At 42.7% G+C, this 20,418-nt stretch overlaps 1 protein-coding gene across 5 annotated transcripts in view; it reads right to left on the minus strand.

Moving 5' to 3' along the window:
* RASGEF1B (RasGEF domain family member 1B) overlaps positions 1 to 20,418 on the minus strand; it is a 523,636-nt gene that overhangs the window by 21,816 nt on the left and 481,402 nt on the right. Inside the window, exons 1-6 of one of the 5 annotated variants that reach the window (XM_036337568.1) lie at positions 19,091 to 19,226; positions 9,758 to 9,977; positions 8,623 to 8,805; positions 6,381 to 6,503; positions 5,893 to 6,030; positions 189 to 401 (exon numbers count right to left, since the gene is read on the minus strand). In XM_036337568.1, the coding sequence (XP_036193461.1) occupies positions 189 to 401; positions 5,893 to 6,030; positions 6,381 to 6,503; positions 8,623 to 8,799 (651 nt within the window). In that variant the 5' untranslated portion in view covers positions 8,800 to 8,805; positions 9,758 to 9,977; positions 19,091 to 19,226. Of the gene's footprint in view, positions 1 to 188; positions 402 to 5,892; positions 6,031 to 6,380; positions 6,504 to 8,622; positions 8,806 to 9,757; positions 9,978 to 10,629; positions 10,869 to 19,090; positions 19,241 to 20,418 lie in introns of those variants that run through there. The other 4 variants (XM_036337575.1, XM_036337562.1, XM_036337553.1 and 1 more) reach the window with 4 other exon arrangements.

A 20,418-nucleotide genomic window follows, 5' to 3' on the forward strand; every position in this document is an offset into this window, starting at 1 on the left:
GTGAATTCCCAGAATATCAGAAACATTCATATTCAAACGTCTAAACAAAACCCATTCCAGCTATTTCACAGATTAGTTTCCATTTGGAATGTTCTAACCTCTCCTGTGACATTGCTGCTGACACACACACTGGTTGCCACAGCAAAGCAAGTGTGTGGCCACAAAGAGCAGGATGACAATAACCTTACCAGCTCTATGTGAGTCAGCTGCTGGGCCAACGTGTAAGGGTCACTGCAGACAGTGATGATGTCCCTTTGTATGGACTGTGGCTTGGTCCTGATAACTGTGAGCCGGTCTGTAGATGTGGAGCTGATTTTTGCCAGGACTTCCTCATACTGGCTGAGGGCAGCAAGCTTGCGGATTAGACATTGGATCATCTGCTGGACGTTCTTCCTATATGTCTGCCAAGGGAAGAAGCAACTGGTTACATCCTGGCTCTGCAAGTCTATTTCACCGCTATGCAGACTCACAGACTATAGACTTAAATGATTTGATGGTGGAGAACCATCTTGGCCCAGAGCAGTTACGGGAGAATCCAGCCAAGCTCTAACAGTTTAAAAGAGACAAATACACAAGAGCTATCTTTTCAGGCTTGTAAGATTTAGTTCTTTCATTGGGCTGCTCTTGAGAGTAGATAGGACCAAGAAAACACTACAGTGACATTTGGGATTACCTATAGAAGAAATCCAGTGTACTACGCACCATGTATAACTAAATGTTCTCTGGGCTGCATAGGAATGTACTGGTTGAATTTTGGTGTGTTAAAATACTTGGATCTCAAGTCAGAGCATCCTTTCCCTAACACCTTTTATTTAGAGCCACCTCTGTGATTTCCCCACGCCTAACATTTCCAATCTCATTAGTCAAGGGCTTGAACAACTACCTGACAGAAATACACCATGACTTCCCACTCACCCCTCAACCACCTTCCTGGCTTCCACACATAACGTGGGTGACACTAAGAAGAGGTGGATATTCATTTATCTACCTGACCTCTACTTGACTCATGTTCGTTTCTTTTGTACTCAGGAATCAGTCCTCAAGTTCACAACCGAACTCTTTCACATGGCAATGCTCCCCATAATGCTACTGCCATCTGCCACCTGTTCGCTACTGCATTTGCTACAGCCACAACACTTAAGAGAAACTGGCTTTTAAAGCAATGCATGTAGAATCAATAAATGTCAATCTTCCTTTTCCAGCCCCAAATTGCCAAACAACTGTCCTTCTTGAGAAGTTATGAGGCCTTATCAAAGCATGGCACTCTGGCCAGTTCAATACCAGCGTGGTCCTTTGGTTGGCAGCTCCAACGGGGGAGTCCCAGTGAACTGAACATAGAAGGGCCTGTTTACATTCCACTGCCTAATCAGCTCCTTTCTAAAAGTTTGCCACAAAATCATTTCTTGAGATTAGTTATCTGAAAATTAAATGGCATCTTACCTATAAGTGTAAGAACCATATTATTTTCCAGAGGCAATCTGGTTACCAGAGCATATTACAAAAACTCAAATGAATAGATAGTTGCATACTGAAGCCAAGGAAAACCACATTGGAAATGTTCAGTTCTCACATAGTCAAGGCAAAAAGGCCTACACAGATCTCTCTTTCTTTTCTTCTTCTCAACTTATCTGGTATACATTCCACTGAGTTCTCTAAACTGTCCATTAGATGACCCTCTTTTCTCTCAACATTCAAGACCACCCTAAAATCACTAATGAAATGCCTGTTTAACAAAATTGAACCTTTGAAAATCTATCTTCTCCACAGCGTTAAGATGATCAGTTTTGAAGATGCCATCTATCTATCTATCTATCTATCTATCTATCTATCTATCTATCATCTATCTAATCTATCTATCATCTATCATGCTTGTCACACAAAGAATACACCTTTCTTTGAAATTCAAAGCTGTTCAAGGCTGAATTAAGGGCTATTTCAAATCTTGCATTTGGGGGCTGTGGGGTTAGGAAGGGAGCACAAAATGAGAGGAGGGTCAAAAGGTACCAACTTCCAGTTATAAAATAAATAAGTCCTGGGGATATACTGTATAGCATGGTGACTATAATTAATAATCTTGTTTCACATATTTGAATGTTGCTAAGAGAGTAAATCTTGGAAAGTTATCACAAGAAAAAAAATGTTGTAACTATGTATGGTGACAATTCTGAATATTGGACAGACTTACTGTGGTCATCATTTCACAATACAGACAAATCTTAAATCATTATGTTGTACACCTGAAACTAATATGATGTTGTATGCCAATTATACCTCAATAAAAATAAAACCCCTCTTCCCTTCCCTCTTCTTTCAAAATCGAGTTACAATAAAAGTTTATGAACCTAAAATGATTTCTTCAGTTTTCTGTTTCAAATGTCATAATAAATGCTCCCTAGGTGATTCTGATATTCAGCAAAGTGTGAGAACCAATGCTCCACTAGCATACCTGGTGAAAGATTCTTATTCTACACTTTAGGAAATGCTTTCTTAGGGAAGAGGTAGTGGAATGTACAGTCAAGGATTCAGCTAATGAGCAAAAACAACAAAGCATAAGGGGAAAATGTATACAACAGAATATACGAGAGAGAAAGCTATTTAAATAACAAAGAACTAGACTCTTTCTGTGTGTGTGTGCATGTGTGAGTAGGAGAGAGATATTGAGAGGCAGAAAGCACATATATATGTGCATAACCTCTTTAAAAGTTTTTTTTTTTGCCATTTGCTTCCTTGAGAAACCAAGCTTTGTGTTGTTAAGCATGCTTCCTTACTGAGTCATGAATTGCTAAATATGTATTTATTCTTTTTTATAACTTCAAATGCCAGTTACAGTAATTACCTGGCAAATAAAGACAGAATAACGACCAGCTCTGTAAGAGAAAACTGCATTCTACCCACGATAGTCATTTGTCATACAATTCATTCATTAGTTTTGTTTCATGTTTCTTGCAGGCAAGTCTTAATAAACCACTTTATTTTGGGCAAACCCCCAAGGGGGAAACATATTAAGCCAAATTATGTGGAACTGTCCTAGCAGATTCAAAAAAAAAATCTGACTAAAGTATATATGGGGCACACCTGGATTCACTGACTGCCAAGAAAATCTGTAAAGTCCCAGGCAAGAAGCAACAAGTCCCAACCCCAGCCCATGCTCCTTCCCGTGGAGGGAAATAATTTTTCTGTAGAGGGAAATATTTTTTTCCTATTCCAGTAATTGAATAAGAAACAAGTCGTTCATTTGTTCATTCATTCTGCTTGAAAAAAACAGTGAAAGCCAATAATGGGGGGAGGGTGGTTGTGGTTGGGGGGACACCGAACCACAACACAGGTAAGTGGCATGCCAAGCAAAGAACTGAGGAAAGAGCATCCATCCCAAAATTTTAGAGCTGAAAGGGATATTAACAGACAGTCATCTCTATGATTTATAGAAATGAAGAAGGAGCAAGAAATTTATGGACTTGCCAAAGCACACACAGCTGCCAAGTGTGGTCCCAATTCTGAATACTGGACAGCAAAAGAAGGAACAAATCTCACTATAAACCCGACCTGACCAAGGCAGGTAACATCTCTCCACTCAACACCAAGGTTAATCAATTCTTTGTAGACTTGGCTTATGCTCTCATCTCTTTTCACACTCAAGAGCATCTGCAAATCTAAAGGTTTATCAATGATTTGTTATTAACACAGAAATGCTGGTAAGAAGCCAGGTCAGAAGGCTGTTTGCCCTTTGCACAGTTCCATCCAACCCCTAAGTGGCTTGATTTTGTTTAAAACAAGATCCACCTGGCCAACACACATAGAAACCACTTCCCTTTCTTCCATGACAAGAAGGACAAAAAGCCATACATTTGGCATTTTCAAACCACTAACTTTTTATTAGTGTTGACTTTTTATTAGTGTTCCTTTGGGAAAGGACCAAGTCACCATTTCAGCCATTTCAAGATACTGCCATATCAAGAACTCAAAACACCACGTAACCTGGAGGAAGCACCGACGGACTCAGGGCTCAGCCTTCATACAAGAAAAAGTTCCTGAGAAGTCACTAACCTTCTGAGCAGCTTGTCATAGTCAAGTCACTGAGCCTGCACCGACCCTACCAAGCAACCCAACAGCCAAGCCTCTAGTAAAATATTCACTACAAAAGTGAACTGTGATGCTAAATGTGTGCCTTTGTGAGTGAGGGACTTACCAATTCATACCTCGCTCGAACCTGTCACACAAACTGGCAAAATGATTATAACAGATGTAACTTGCAAAATGACTCAGGAAACCCCTCATTCAGCCTTATGGAAACAGCGCTGTCTTCAGCATGAGTTAGTATGTCATAAGGAAACAGTAGAAGGATTAATTCTGTTTTCAGGAGAACATAATGTGGGAAAGCAAGTGCAAATTTTTCAAGTGCTAATCTTACAAAATTTTATTCTGATTTTTTTATAAGTCAGGAGAAATGGTATTAAAACGTGTTCACGAGAAATAGAATAGATACAGTGTCTCGTTACATGATCTTAACAGCATGCCAGTGAAAGACTGATTTCTCAAGGAAGGTTACTGTAAATGGGAGATGCATTGTAAGATGAAAGAAACAAGACATCACTATAACAGCCAAGAGCTTCATCTGTCTCTTTCTATGTGAAAATGTTGTATCTGTGCCTAAGTAACTTGCTCCTAGGAGCTCACCATCAACAGAGAAACTACAAAGACATCTTTGCCCAACAAGCCTCAACACAGAATACCAACCCTCCAGGCCTGCTTCAAAGAGGATAACCTTGAATTTGTCACAGCTAGTTAGCGCTTATCAAAGGCTCATCTGAGGGAAGCAATATTTATGAAAGATTTTCTAAGAGGCTTACTTTCCATCTCCACCTATTGTAGGTGCTAGCCTTGAATCAACTTCCTGACGTCCTGGATCCTTCTCTTGTCCTCTCAAAGAATCACCTTTGCTAATTTACACATTAATCTTACGGTCTCCATTTTTATCAAGGAGTGTCTGTTATAAACACTATACAGAGTGGTTTCCCTGACCTCATTCTATTGCCCCCTGTACAAAGTCTCTCATATAAACGTTTTTTAAAATAGCATTTAACTCAATGCCCTGAAAAATTAGGATGCTTTCTCTTTTCTGACAGTGAAAATTACATAACCAACTGTATTTTTCCCTTTTATCTGGAGCTTACACTCAAATCACAGCAACCTGTCCTGTTGGACTGGTCTCAACATTAGCCTATTTGTTTTCTCATTTCCATGGTACAATCTCTATTTCTATTTATAATTTATTAATATACTACTTCTATCTGTTATTATATTAATATGTTATTTTCTATCTATTAGTGTTTATATCTACCAATATGATAGCTAGTATCTATCTTAATATGTCAAACCTTTTTGGAGGAAAAAGAGTATGTGTACAGTCAAATTAAAAACATCTGCAAGGGGAGGGGGAGGATGAAGAGGATAAAGGGGGTCAAATATAAGGTGACGGAAGGAGACTTAGAGTTTGGTGGTGAGTATGAAATATACAGATGATGTATTACAAAGTTGTACCCCTAAAACTTATGTTATCCCAATAAATTGAATTTAAAAAAAAAATAAGACACAAAAAACACCCATGCTTGCAACAGGAATCCTGTGCATGAATTGACATGAACATACCCCAAAATTGATCACATAAAGCTCTAGATTATACCCTTGGAAGTGGGATTGTATAATCATCCCCACTTAACACCCCAAACAGACCGATGTGCTATGGAGAGAACTTGCTCAAAGATAAAAAACAAAACAAACAAACAAACAAAAAAAACAGGAAGCCGTGGAGATCCTGATACCTCGTTCAGCATCGTTCCTCACCAAGGCTCTGCCCAGAGATGCAAGCAGTCATGCTACAGTCAGGTTACCCACCTCCTCGCCACTGGCTATTCTGTGAGCCAGGTCTTTTAAGTTTCTCATCATTCTTTCATCCCGAAAATCATAAGGAAAAGTTTCTGTCCATTCTGTCAGAAGTTGAAGGATTTTGGGTGCAATTTTTCTTATCTGGTTCTAGGGAGAAAAAGCAAAATCTAATTCAGTGATGTCTATCACCATGGACCACATCAAATAAATAATTACAAACAGTGTCCCTGACAGACTTCTAGTGCAAAGTCTTTGGGATTGAAGAAGCTCTAGTTCCTCCTTCCCCGTCAATCCAAAGTGCCACCAACCTAAGGCAGGATCCAGAATGTTCCATGCCATGAGATGTGTAATGTGCTCGTTATGCCATTCCCAATCCCCTGTGCATGGCAACAATACCACTTATGTACCTCAGCCTAGGAAACCAATTTCACAAAATCTAAGCCTCAGAGTTACCAAACTTAATAGAAAAAAATCGTAAAGTTCGAACATATAATTACCTTATCACTGTTTGGGTCATTTAGTCTCTGGTGCTCAACACATAAGTGGCAAACTTTGGCCATTAGCTCATACGGATGCATGAATAACCGAGAACTGAGTAGAAAGGTAAATATGTATGTTCTCTGTGGTAAGAGAAAAAAAATCACATGGTTACATTTCTTCTGAAACTAATATTTTTCCTCTATATTACACATCTTTTTTCATTACATTCTCTCAATCAAAGTTAAATGCTGCAGTTTCAAAGGTGATGCTTACTAGTCGTAAAATACCACAAGATGAATGTCTCCTTTATCTTTTCATGTATTTTTTCCTTTAAACCATACTAAAAATAATAGAAGCACAAGAGAAGTTTAGCCACTGAAATTATCCACTGCTCATCTTCACATCTATCCTCTGGGAGCCAGAACACCAGGGCATATAACTCACTCTAGTAAAAAAAGAATGAAATTCAGCCCAGAGAGATAAATCTAACTACAATATACTACCCACACAGAACCATGTTCTGTGTTCAAATATTAGGGTAACTCAATGGAAAGCAAAAGAACAGCCAATCACATCAGCTCAGGAATTCTCCAGGGTGCCCAGGGTAACACACTGCAGTGTTTGTGCACTCTGTTAGAGCTAAAGGCAGGCCTTCAAGTCATCTATTTACTTGCTCAAAGGCTAAGCAATTTGATAAAATACAATATCACACTATATTCTTTTCTTTAACCACATTATCTCCCAAGAAGCCAGTAATGAAGTAGTGCTTATTTGTTATAATAGTTTCAGACTCCCAATGGAAAAAAAAAAATCCCATGGGATTTTTTCCCCAACCTTGGGCGCCTCTAATAGCTCATAAACACTTACAGGGCTTTTACTTCTGATTATAAGTTTTCCCTGTGTGGCAACATATTTAAAAATGCTATGTAACAAATCACACAGAGAGATAACTCAGTAAGAAACGTTATGTTGAGTTACAGAGGCAAGCACACTCTACCCTTTGCTCACCAAGGTCATTATCTATAATAATAAAAGCGTAATATGCAAATAGGCCAAAAGGTCGAACAGCAGAACGACCGTCTGGATGACCATGCTGTGACATGCACTGGCACCAGGCCAGCCAAGGCGGGTGCAATGCAATTGGTCGGGGGGCCCCACCATCGCCCCATGATCACCCCGCAGAGAGAGGCCTAGGCCACTGGCTGGTGAGGTGATCGATGAGGGGGCTCTGCAATCAATCACCCCAAAGAGGGAGGCCCAGGCTACCTAGCTGGTGGTGCTGTGGGGGTGTGCAGGGTCTCCCTCTGGGGAGCAATCGATAGCAGAGCCCTGGCTGGGGAGAGGCCCAGGCTACCCGGTTGACAGCACTGAGGCGGGTGGGCTGGGCCTCCCTCTGTGGATGGCAGGGTCCCAGACTGTGAGAGGGCAAGGGCGCAGGCCGGTCTGAGGGACCCCTCCACCCGCAGTGCACAAATTTTGTGCACCAGGCCCCTAGTTATAAAAGCATATGAATCTAGTGTCTACATATTTTCATGAAATTATTATCAACAACCAGCTGCTGGTTGGCAGGGGCAGTTGTAGCACCAAGAAAGGGGGGAATATCACTTGCCCAATAATTAGAAAAGCCATGTTTGATTGCTAATACCAGGAGTGAGGCTGTGTGCAAATTTCAAATTTGTTTTCTCTTCTCTAGCTTTTGGAATTGCTGTAAAGGTTGAGCAAATGTAAATGAGTTGCCTAGATTAGAAAGTATGATCTACAGAAATGTCCACTTGTCAAAGCAAAACATAAGCTATCATGTCATCTGATGTCCAATCACAAAGAATTGCATCTCGAATATAACACTTGTTCTCTTTGCTATGAAATTTCTCTGACTTTACTTTTCCCAGCATAGTGATGCTCTTGGAAACACAAAGGCATTCAATATTCTGAGAGCATCCAATATTCTCCGGCATGTCTATTTAAGGACCAAGGCACATGCCTGAATCAAACCTGCAGATACTTCCTTTAGATGGTATCTGACTATCTACAATGTGGTACCAACCCTGGAAAGAAACTGGTATGCAGACAACCAAAACTGGGATCTTAGCCAGGCACACTTTGATCTCAAAGCAGTTAATAATCATATGCAATTTCTTATTAGGTAAACCTCTAACATCCCAGATATAATTTTGTAGAATCTAGGGTCCCGACTATTGTATCATACTTTCTGCTGAATTAGAAACCAAGGATGTGTTTCAGAGGAACACGGATACCTACATCTGGATAGTAATCCACATTAGGTACCAAATGCTGGATGAGTGCTTCCAGAGATCCGGAGAGGAGGTTGTTGTCATGGTAATACAGCCCCCCGCAGCTCTCCTCTGCAGACTGATAGAGATTTCGGTTATAACCACTGCTGTCAAACATGGCTGAAAAGGGAGGCGTCTGAGGCATGCTTTCCTAAAGTAAACAAAAAAGGAGAAAGCACAGTGTTAGTAATATACAATCCAAAAGAAAAGTAAGTGTTAACAAGCTTTAACGGTAAGGCAGGAACAGGCAGTTTTAAAAAAACCGGTTAGGTTCTGACACAATATCAGAATCCGTCAAGAAGCAAACTGCTCTTTGAGTTACCATACTTTTGAGTACCAATCTCACTCAATCAAATACCATAAAATGCTCAGCTCACAGGATTTATAGACTTAAATTCGAGTCTCTGGCTGCTATACTTAGATATCATCCTTCCCATTTGGTCACTGCTTTAGGCCTGTGGGGCAAGTATTCTGAGGAGGACATGTGTAAGCCTTCAAAGTTCATCAGGAAGTAGGACCCAACACTTGAGAAATATCAGACTAGCAATGGGCATAGATTAGGAGACAACTGAAGCCAAAGTTGACCGAGTGAAACAGTCGAAGAGGCCTAGAATGGAAGTGCACAGTAGAGCACAGTGTGTGTGCCCACGGATGTGAGTGTGTGTTAAGAGATGGAATGCTGACTCCTGAGCTTCCCTTGGGAGATGGGGATGCTGTTGGTTTTCAACCCTTTGTGTTAAATTCCTGTGGGGGTGAGGAGCTCTAGGGAGCCAGAGTTCTCAGTAAACACACAGGCTGGGAAGGCCCCTGGTGTGGAGAACAGGAGCACGGCGCCAGGCCTCTCCGCCCGTGAGTGTGCAGCTCACAGAGTCTTGTCGCAGGTGCTCAGCAGAGGCCAGAGGTTAGTAGGTCATGACTTGGGTTCCTAAGGGCAGAGCTCCCGGCCCTGAGAACAGACCCCTGTTCTGGGAGCGCATCTGACAATGGAGGCATTCAGGAGCTGCCCAGACGGAGGGTGTCAGAAACCACACCATGAGCGGAAGCCAAACTCCAGCCTTGGGCTGACAGGGACAGGGTGTGCAGAGGCTGCAGGAGGATACAACCTGGGCTAGTCCTTCTTTTCAAGATGTGAAAGTCATCTGCACCCGGATGGGGCAGGGGTGTGGAGCCCTGCCTCAGAAAGCACATCCCTCACTGCTAGGGCATCTGTTCCAACGCCAGAGAATGGGCCACAGCCTCACAACGTGTGCAGGTGCCTGGCAGGAGGCGGCCAAGGGTGCAGTGTTGGGATAAAAACACATACACATCCACGATACAGCCGACCTGGCAGGTGAAAACAGCATTTAGGGAAAGTAGCATCCAAAAAGTCTTGCACCCCGCTACCTTCGGTTTGTTAACATTAAGAATTAACCCATAAAACAGTCAGGTGTCACTCGGCACCAAAAGCCACCAAGTCCTTGCACATGTTAGTTATGTGCTCCCATTAAGCAGACAAAGCCTGCGACCTAGACAAGGACTCAGATTTAGTGAAGTGCTAATCTGGTGCTGAACAGCCATGAACACTTTGGAAGGTCATTTGCCCTGCAACCCCCACCCCAGGAGGTCCTTCATCTGGAAAATTACTTCCAATTTCGTTTACCCCTTCTGGAATTCTAACAAAACTACCAATTCTCCTTATAGCAAGAGTTCTTCGTAAGGCCTTAGCAGAGCAATGGCAAAAGGCTATTTTAGTGTCCCTTGGCAATGTGTCGCACACAGAACGTGTCTGAAGAGGTACAAAATCTCAACACTTAGAAAACCCCCTCCAACCAGGCGCCTGACAAAAATACTACAAATAGCAATGGAAACCAAATGGAGGTTGGGGTAAGTTAATTGGGGTTGTAGCTTATTATACTTAAAAATCAATTTGAAGAAGAGAGTATGTCACAGGTGCTTCTCTGAAACTAGCCCAAAGTTCTGTCGCGAATCAGCTGACCTGATTTTCCCATGAGCCACCTTGATTGTTGAACGTGCAGAGCAACTGCTGAGATTCAAGCCATTCCAAGAGACTCCAGCCCCTTCTTTATGCACAGCGGTCATATTTTCTACCTCGCCAGGTATTCAAGACAGCATCTTACAACTCCTTAGGCCTCCCTGCTTCCTCAGCTGTGCATTCCTCTACTATGGGATCCTGTGTGTAGGAAAAGGTCTCCAGTCCCACTGTTCTTTGCTTCTCTGATTCCCCCGCAAGGCCACTCACCTGAGAAGCATGATGGGGAAGGCTTTGAGAATGTCCACAGCGCTCCATCTGTGTCAAGTTTACCACCTACAGATGCCTTTTTGGATTCTACAACCCACCCTGTTTGGCAGGCATCCCCACTGTTTTGACTGCATGAGAAGCTAAGGTTCAGAAAACCTGTAATAACTAGCCTGGGGTTATACATCAGATAAGGGGCAGAAAGGGCAGGGCTTCAAACCCAGGTCTTCAGATGTCAAGTTCAAAAGTTATTACACCACATCGTTTCACTGCAAGTGGTCTTCTTTGAACTTCTAACGTTTAACCATGAAAAGAAAAGCCTGTCAGTATCCCCCAAATTGTAGGCTATTTGAGAAATTTATATATTTTACATGTTCTACATAAATCCTGGCTCCAAGGATGTATTACAGCCATTAAGCACTCTTCTTACAAAGCAATACTATCAACAAAAGAGCTTAAGCTACTGATCTTTGCAATCAAAACACAATCCCATCTAAATAAAGATTTCAGAGATCCTAATATGCATTTCTTTTATTTTAGTGTCTTTGAAACTCGGTTGGACATAAATAGTCAAACGATAAGAAAACATGTTTAAGTCTTTTTTTAGTGATATGTGAAATAAAAGAGCATCTTACAATGGATGGCATCTTAGAGTCAATGAAATAAAGAAATATTTGCTTGTGTGAACTCTCTAGATTTCCAGTAAAAAATGTTAATGAGACAAAAGACCAAAAGAAAGATCATGCATCAGAGTATTCACCCCCCACTTCTGGATAATCTCCAACAAGTGGCCTGCCTAGACATCTCCTGGGAAGATCAGTTGCCCAGTGTAATAGATGCCTTTGATAAACAAGGAGGAAGGTCAGCGGAATGGTACAGAAGGTGCTGTTTGTGAAGTGTATTTTTAAATACCTAAGAAGTAAACATACTATACTTTTTTTCTCCCCAAGTCTCACCCACATAAGAGCTACTGTTGTTCAGTATTACTCGAATTTCACATCCCGGACTTCGAGTTCTACCTGCTTCGCTTCTGAAAGTGAAAAGATTCAGAAGATTAAATACTGGCTTCATTCTTGTTTAAGAGGACAAATATAAAACCCAAGTACTGGACATAAGGATCCAGAGAACTGTTTATCCCTGGGTACTATCAACTCGAGGACTAATTTGCTAATGGTTTCCTAGTGGAAGAAGGGCTAAGTGTAAGGCTCCTATCTCATAGCGTCCCTTTCTTTTTTCCAGTGTCACTGTAGTTCTGACTTCTTATCTGCAGCGAACTTCTTTACAGCTCTCACAGTTAATATTTCCTGGGGTCCTGTGAGCTCTCAATATACTCCTCTGCACCTTTCCAACATAACCTCAAAATCAACTTCTCCATGGTCAGCCATTCTTCTGTAGCACATATTTTGTCCAACCCAATGTACCTACCCATGGGGACCTAGTAACCAAAATTCTTGTTTAGGAAAAATAGACTCCTTCCCAAAATTAGAATGTGTGACAGCATGAAGTTAAAAACTGGCATTAATTTAACTGTTAAGTCAAACTTCGAAGCAGTTAATTCCTTTGGGAAAAAAAAAAAGGAGAGATTTATGATTGACACTTGAACAAGTTAAGCTATTGGCTTTATTCAAATCGCTGCCAATAAGATAAGGCAGAGGGCAGGTTAATCTCCCAAGTAATGCTCACCTTACTAAATTTCATTTGCAAACCAGCTCTTGGAAACTCAGAATATAGTCTATCTGGTCAGTGGCTCTTAACTTTTCTGGGGGAAATCATACATCTCTCCCCATAAGAAATGCATATACTTTCAGGGAGCTCAGACCCCAGGTTGGGACGCACGTGTGTGGGCACATGTACAGAATCTAGTTATTTATCTACTCTGGCTCAAATGAGGAGAACGTGGTGGCTCTGCAGGGAACCTTGGTCTACCACATTCCAGACTCCTCCTTCAAAATGAAGGAATGCTGTATTTTTACGCAGTATCAATCACATGGAGTTGGAGAATATTAAAAAGAAGAGACATTGCTTTTGGTTTGGGTAGAGATATTTAAATAGACTTTCCCCCTCCTATATTGGAGCAGCCCTTTGGGATAGAGAGGACATAATGAGACAATGGAAAACAAATTTTGGTTTTTTAAACAAGGAACCAGGCTAGAAGAAAGTTTAGCAACACCAAAATTAGCATGCGGATTACAGGTCCTGCCAGAAGACTTCCCTGAGGGAAGTAAAAGATACATCCAATCCAGGTAGACAAGATGAATGTTCTTTTTAAAAATCAATTTGGTAAGCTGGAGAGTTGGTTGACAGACCAGGTATCTTACAGGGGCAGCTAATTCAGTCACAAAGATATATCATGTTCTCCCAAGGACCCTGAAAAAGTTCCGCCTGACATTGATCCAACAGCAAGGAAGCCAGCTCCGGGTGATTTACGGGATGAATAGATTTGAAAGGCTTGCCTAATGGTTTCAATCCGACTAAAGCACCAGATGAAAAGCTGCTTTTTTCTCAACAGCAGACTGTGTTTGAATTAGCGGCTGCTTTTGCACAACGTTATTTATGATGAGGCAGGTGCACCAGAATAAGGTGGTTTCAGGTGACAATTTGGATTGGAAAAGAGCTCTAGGAAAAGATGGGTGTGGGGACTAAATCAAAAGCCATCCTTCAACATCTGCTATAGTTGCATTGTAAATCTCTCCCAAAAGGTCGAGTCAGCATTCCCTTTACCCTCAAGTGAATGAGATAGAAAAGGCAGGAGTCAAAGAAAAAGTGTTGCTTTTTTCCCCCAAAGACTTAATAAATCCAATGCCTTTATATTGATCACTATCTTTTAGCTTCTGTTCAAATGCTGAGCATATGTTCCAATTAAAAAACAAAAACAAAAAAAAAAACCCCACTGAGGTGGAGGAAGGCCTCCCTATCACAGCTGAACTCTGATAGCATGTTTGTTTAGTGAGGAGTGGCTTAATTTAATATCCTGGAATTACTAGTTCCCCAATAATCCATCTAGATCCTAAAGGAACTTTGCACTTGGGTGAGATATATCGTCTTCCTATTTACATTTGAGGTTCCAGAGATCTGAATGAGAAAGACTTCATAGATTTCAGCTTTACTCCAGAGTATATCTAACTACAGATTTGGACCAGGGTGAAAGTCAAAGTTAAGTTTTTGACACTCCCTAAAATATGGCTTATATGAGCTTGAAAATGTCTAAAAGATTATCTTCTCAAGTCTTTCCTCAGCAAGGAAAATCTAAAAGCAGAGATCTCTAGCAACAGCCCTGAGAACTGTAGATATCCTACACCTCTATTCACTTCCTTGAAAAAAATAGGTATTATGTAGAGAGTACAAACATACAAAACCAACAACTCATATCAACTCACTTCTCTGGCATCTGAACAAAAGGTAAGTAATTTCCAGACGAGTACATTCTTTGGAAAGGAGCCCCAAATGCTGAGTAGATTTCAAAGTCAAGGGAGAAAAATCAGTATTTTTGAGGAAAGAAGGTCCAATTTTTCTCCATAATAATGAAATGGTGGTATTATTTTCTTATTTTTATATAGGCTTCTATACAAAAAGTATTTTGTATTTTTATTGATTTCTCCTAGATGTTACTTTAAAAAAAAGTATCTACTAATTTCTAATTGATGGAAGGAGAGGATTCTGACTCAGATAACTATTATCTGGTTTCCCTGGAAGATAAACAAAGCTAAAACTTGTCATCTTTTGTCTTAAGGATATCTTGCTAGTAGTTTATTAAAACACAAAATGATACTTCAGTACATGGAAACTCTAAATGGGCTGGGATAATCATTTAAAACTTCTCTATGAGATAAATCTTTGCAGTGTGGGAACCGATCACAGAACATGTTGACATTACGCATTGGTTTAATCTACAACTTTCCTGCAGTTCCTGCAATGAACAGCAGATGGCGCCACGTCCCTTGTCTTTGAAAGAGTTGGCGCTTTCCAGCAATAACAGCTGGTGCTGGATCAGCAAAGTAAAAAGGACAACTACAGTTTGGGGAAGAAATTTTGAGAAATAAGTGTGTGTAATCTTGGTATATCATTGCTCTTAGGGAAGTGGCATTGTGCATTCTGTACAGTGGAAAATATATACTGATAAAGCCAGTCTGTCTTATTTCCTATGTCTTAGGTGTCTGTCTGTGACGAGATTTAATTATTTTGTTTTCCCAGAGGAATAAAAGTGATCTTCTGGATAATCAAAATCATCACTAGCTAACTAAGTGCTGCCAAAAAGAACTTTCTGGGATAGTGGGAATGTTCCTCACCAGCACTGTCCCATACTGTGCTGTTAGCCACATGTGCCCACTGAGCACTTCAGATGTGGCGAGCACAACTGAGAAACTAAACTCTTTATTTTATTTAAACTTAATTGAAATACCCCCATGTGGCTGTTTCCTGTCATACGGAATGCCAAAGAAAGTAGCTGAGTCATCATTTATACATAATGCATCCCAAGCCAAATTACAGAATATGATTCGGGGAGAATCCTTTACCAAAAGGATATATTTTTCTCACCCAATTCATCTCAGCAGTTAAATGGCCTGATACTTAAAAGGGCATTTAGTAAACAAGCAGAATTTTCTATTTGCACTGCACTATAAAACATGATTACTAAGATGATTTTATTTTTTGTCTGCAAGTCCTTGAAAAACTACCCTAATGTCTCCCCCTCCATTCTTTTAGATAAATAGAAAGATACTGGTAGTCTACAGTGTCTTTCTTTCATACGAGGCTTATTTGTATTTTCTCTGTGTTCAACTAAAATTTTTCATGCCAGGGTTTCCTAATAACATTTCTATCAGTTGAATGATTTCCCAGATGTGGACATACCTTGGAGTAAAATAGTAAACATGTAAACCTAAGAAAAAAAGTGACTGGCTTAATCCAAAAAAATATCCTGACTCAACCTCTTGATAATTCGTATTTTTAAATATACTAACAAGGGGAAAAAACAAAAGCATTTTAAGAAAATATTAAATCTCTACATAGATTTCATCAATAAAAATAAACTTCAGCCCGGCTGGTGTGGCTCAGTGGTTGAGCATCAACCTATGAACCAGGAGATCACGGTTAGATTCTGGGTCAGAGCATATGCCCAGGTTTCAGGCTCAATCCCCAATAGAGGGCATGCAGGAGACAGTTGATCAATAATTCTCTCTCATCATTGATGTTTCTATCTCTCCCTCTCCCTTCCTCACTGAAATAATAAAAAAAAATTTTTTTTAAAGAGAAAGAAACGTCATTCTCCTCTCCTCGCTTCCATGCACCCAGAAAGTAGGTGAACATCTGCCTGCAGATCACTTCAACCCTCCTTCTTCCCCCGCTAATACAGGGTGCAAATGCAGTTATCACAGAGCTGAAAGAGACCCGAAAAGCATCGAGTTCAACCTCCTGTCTAATTTTACAAATACTGCAGGTACAGGGAGAAAGTAAGTGACTTGTTAGGGCACCAGGTCTGCCAGAACCTTAGTCTCTCTCTATTCCGAAATCTGTCCACAGCACTAGGCTACAGCATCTGTCATTTCAGGATAAGGGAGGGTTGCAGGGATACAGTTTATGTAGATTTCACTGCAGGACCAAGAAAGGACAACTGTGGTTCTTGAAAAATGAAGAGGATGGGGAGGCAACTCCTGAATTCAACCACAACAGCACAGTTTGTGTCTTCAGGCTCACAAAATGCTATGATGGTCTTTCCATTGGTTATTTGTGGACATCAGACTCAAGATTCTCAATCCCTGCTTCAGAGATTCCAGATTCTTCTCTCATCAGGAAAACTACCCTCCTTTCCCCATCTCCTCTCCATGGAGATACTTTCTTTGGGGCCATCTATATTCTCATCCAAAGTCCAATTCCTCCACGGTCCCTGGGGAGATGGATACAGTTGATCCCATCACTTCTGTGCCATATTAGGTACCTTGCCCAGCATAGACACACAGCTTCTCTCCCCCAATTTTCTGACCATTTCTCTTTTTCCTAGATAGGTGTTATTCAATTGATTTTTTTTGGCCTTATTGTAGTTTACTAGCCAGTAGTTAATTTTAGAGTATAAGAAAGTAATGTTAGCAATAATATAAGAAATGTCTTATTATGGAATATTTTGAAATATATACCCATAAAAATAAAGTTAAATTAGATACTAACCTGGTTGGGGGGGAGGGGGGATAATACAATAAATGTAAATGGTTTCTGATGATTTTCTATTCCAAAAGATAGTATGATCCCCAGGTATCAGGTGTGGTAGCAGCAGATTCACTGTCTAATGGAGCACATAAAACCAAGCAAGATTGAAAATACACACGGGAGAAATAAGTTCTAAGAATTTAACACTCCATTAGATAACCAGAAGGTCCAGGGCCAGTATGCTTAGTAGCCAGAAATGTTGCCACCTCTAGGAAAACAAAGGACTGACAGACGCGTAATGGAAGAATGCCAACAAGAAAGTTGCCAGTCAGTAGCTGATCTTCTCATCTTTGCCAGCCAATCTGCTTGAAAGGCATAACACAGCACTGCTTGTGAACCCTGATTTCCATCAACAGTGCCCTGGGCCCTCATCGGCTCTACCACTGTCTCCCCCCCAAATGAAGAGCCATTAATTGAAAAGGTCTAACAAGCTGTCCCTTTATTTTCTCTGAAAATCTCAATGGGCAAGAATTTTTCATTTTTGTTACTTCTTTTTGGACATCAATTCTACATTTGCTCCAACCCTCACCTGACCTGTCAAGATCCATATACACTGTCTGGTTAATTCTAACCTCCCTGTGTCTTAGCTTAGGCTTATCACTAGGGTCCCACTATGTTTTAAATTGAGACACTGATACCACATGACAAGCCCTAGCTACTGTTTTCAGAGGAAAGAATAATTATTCACCCCATCTGAGTCTGACTGTACCAGACATTATTCAAGAATGCAGAAAACCTGCTCCCCGGACTCTTCCCCTTTTTTTTATGTGCCCAGTTCAGAGACCTTCCCTGGGTCATGAGAGATCATCCAGGACTAAATATAGATCTACGCACACCAGCAGTTCCTCCCCGTGGTCACATGGTGCTGCTTAGGAAAGATTCCTTGGAGATGTGTTCAGCCCAAAAACACCTACGCATATTTCAATGTGTCTATACACACTATAGCCACCAAGTTAATAGGCGATGACAGACATAAATATCTACATTCACCAGAGAAAGTCGCTCCCTAGAGATCTCCTCCTGCTATTTACCACACTTGTGCCACCCTCCACACATTGCTTTTGCTTGAACTGCGCCAACTGGGTTGGGGTAAGGTGAGAAGCCACACAGAGGGGCACACACACAGCCCCCCCCCTCCCTCCCCGCTTTGCTCCTTCCTCTTGCACAGCACTGAAGTGGTCCCCGCCGTTGCCCCAGAAAGAGGAGCCTCCCTCACGCTAGCTGCCCTCAAGGCTCCCAGGTACCCCCCAGTTCAGGTTATTACTGTCCGGCCAGGTCACCCGTGGCGACTCACCTGAGCTCAGGCAAGGTGTCCCCAAGTTCGCAACTTAAACGGGAGTGGGATAAAGGATTACCATCTGTTTGGCGGCGAGCATATGACTTGACTGTTCCCTTGTCCCTTCCTAAATCGGACCCCCTAGATTATCGGCTCCGGCATTAAAAATAAGCAACTTCCCCTCTACCCTCCACCACACAAACACCCGTCCCCCCGCCCCCCCAAACTAGCCAATAAGTATAAGGGAGCAGCTTAGCTGTGCACCGAAAGAGGGGATGAAGAAAGGATGAACGCGACTAGAACTCGCACAAATCCTCAAAAACTGTGCCAAGATTTCGCAACAGAAAGCCTGGCTGCGGGATCAGGGTGAGAGAAGCAAGGCAAAACCCAGGCCCCTCCCCGCCCGGGGCCCAGTGGGCTGGGCCCCGCACCTGTTGGCACTGGGTCCGCTCCCGGGGCAGCCCCGGGCGTCCTCGGCGGCGGGACCGAGGGACTCCCGGTCCTTGGCTTTGGCGGGGCACTTTGCGCCGGTGAGAGCTCGCTTGCCCCCGGCTTTCTCAGCACCCAAGGCGCACCAGGCAGCTCCGGGCGCAGGGTGAGCGCCGGCTGGCTCGGCGCGCAGCTCCCGGGTCGCCTGGAGGAGCGCAGCGCAGCGCAGCCCATCCAGCTCCCGCGGCCCCGCTCCGTCCTCCCAGAAGAATGGCCTGGCCAGCGAACACCTACCTGCAGACGGACCCCAGTCCTCGCCTTCCCGGCTGTTGGCCGCGCGCCCACAAACACTATCAAAGGCCGGGGAGCAGAAGCGCGCGGGAAGTGGAGAAAAATCCCGCACAGCCAGCCGGGCTCCTTGTTTATACTGAAACTACGGCCCGCAGCCGCGCACACCCCCTTGGCTCCGAGCGCCCGCCTTCCGCCGCAGCCCCGCCCATCCGGGCCGACGCGGGCCAATCACGGCGCAGCTCACCGCCCACGGCGCTGCCGCCTCGGGTGCCGGGACTTGCCCACGCGTCTCCCGGGACGGGACTCCAGCGGCGCGGTCACCGGGTGCCCTCCCACGCTGCGGAGGCTGGCGGAGCCCACGCAGCGGCCTTTACCCGCGCTGGCTCTGCTCGCTCCGAGCGTGAGCGATTCCTCTGAGTGCACCTGCCCGCGGCTGTTTGTGCTTGCGTGTGTGTGTGTGTGTGTGTGTGTGTGTCCCCTCATTTACCTGTGTTCTACTGTCAGTACCGGCCAGACTCGTCATACAGTATCTAGTACCATAATAATGAGCTAAGGCTTACTGTCCAGGCAACTTTCAGAAGAGAGCGCAGAGCAATTGCAAGGACCTTCGCTCAGCAAGTATTTACCGAGCGCCTGAGTGCTAGGCATTGTGCGAAACGCTGGGGGCACCCTTCCGGCAAAAGTAGGCTGGTCCCTGCCACTGTGAAGCTTACAGTCTAGCGGAGGGCAAGCCTTCAGTAAATGGTCACCCAAACAACATGTAAAATTGCGGCTATTACAAGTTCCAAAACGGTGGGAGCCAGTGTTGCGAAATAGTATTCTGGAGGCAAAAAGGGGAGGTCAGTCCTCAATAATGGCTGTTGTCATGGCAACCATATACTCTGTCACTGTATACTTGGTAACTATTTTTGAAAGGTAAATACCTCAGCACTTCACCTTGTATAAATAAAAGGAGGTTGGAGGGAAGAAACAATGGAAACAAATACGTGCAGGAAAAGATCCAAAGGAAGAAACACACAGACACACACACACACACACACACACGCACACACACGGAGACTATCTTGCCAGCTATGTTTCCTTGAATAAGTGAAGTAGCTTTTATAAACTTCAGTTTTCCCATAGATAAAGCAACACTATTCATACCTGTCTTTTAGGGCCATAACTAGGCTTGCTAGATACAGAAACCTTTTTTTGTCCCTGCACCATCTTCTACCCTTCCCTCCTCCTTCCTGGGGTGGAACCAGTCCTCCTGCAGTTCACTTTGCCTATTCATAGCTGATTTCTACCTTCATTTTCCTCATCTGCGCCTCCTCTCACTTCTCTTCCTC

This window comes from Myotis myotis, unplaced genomic scaffold (assembly GCF_014108235.1).
Source record: "Myotis myotis isolate mMyoMyo1 unplaced genomic scaffold, mMyoMyo1.p scaffold_m19_p_1, whole genome shotgun sequence".
Classification (NCBI taxonomy): Eukaryota; Metazoa; Chordata; class Mammalia; order Chiroptera; family Vespertilionidae; genus Myotis; species Myotis myotis.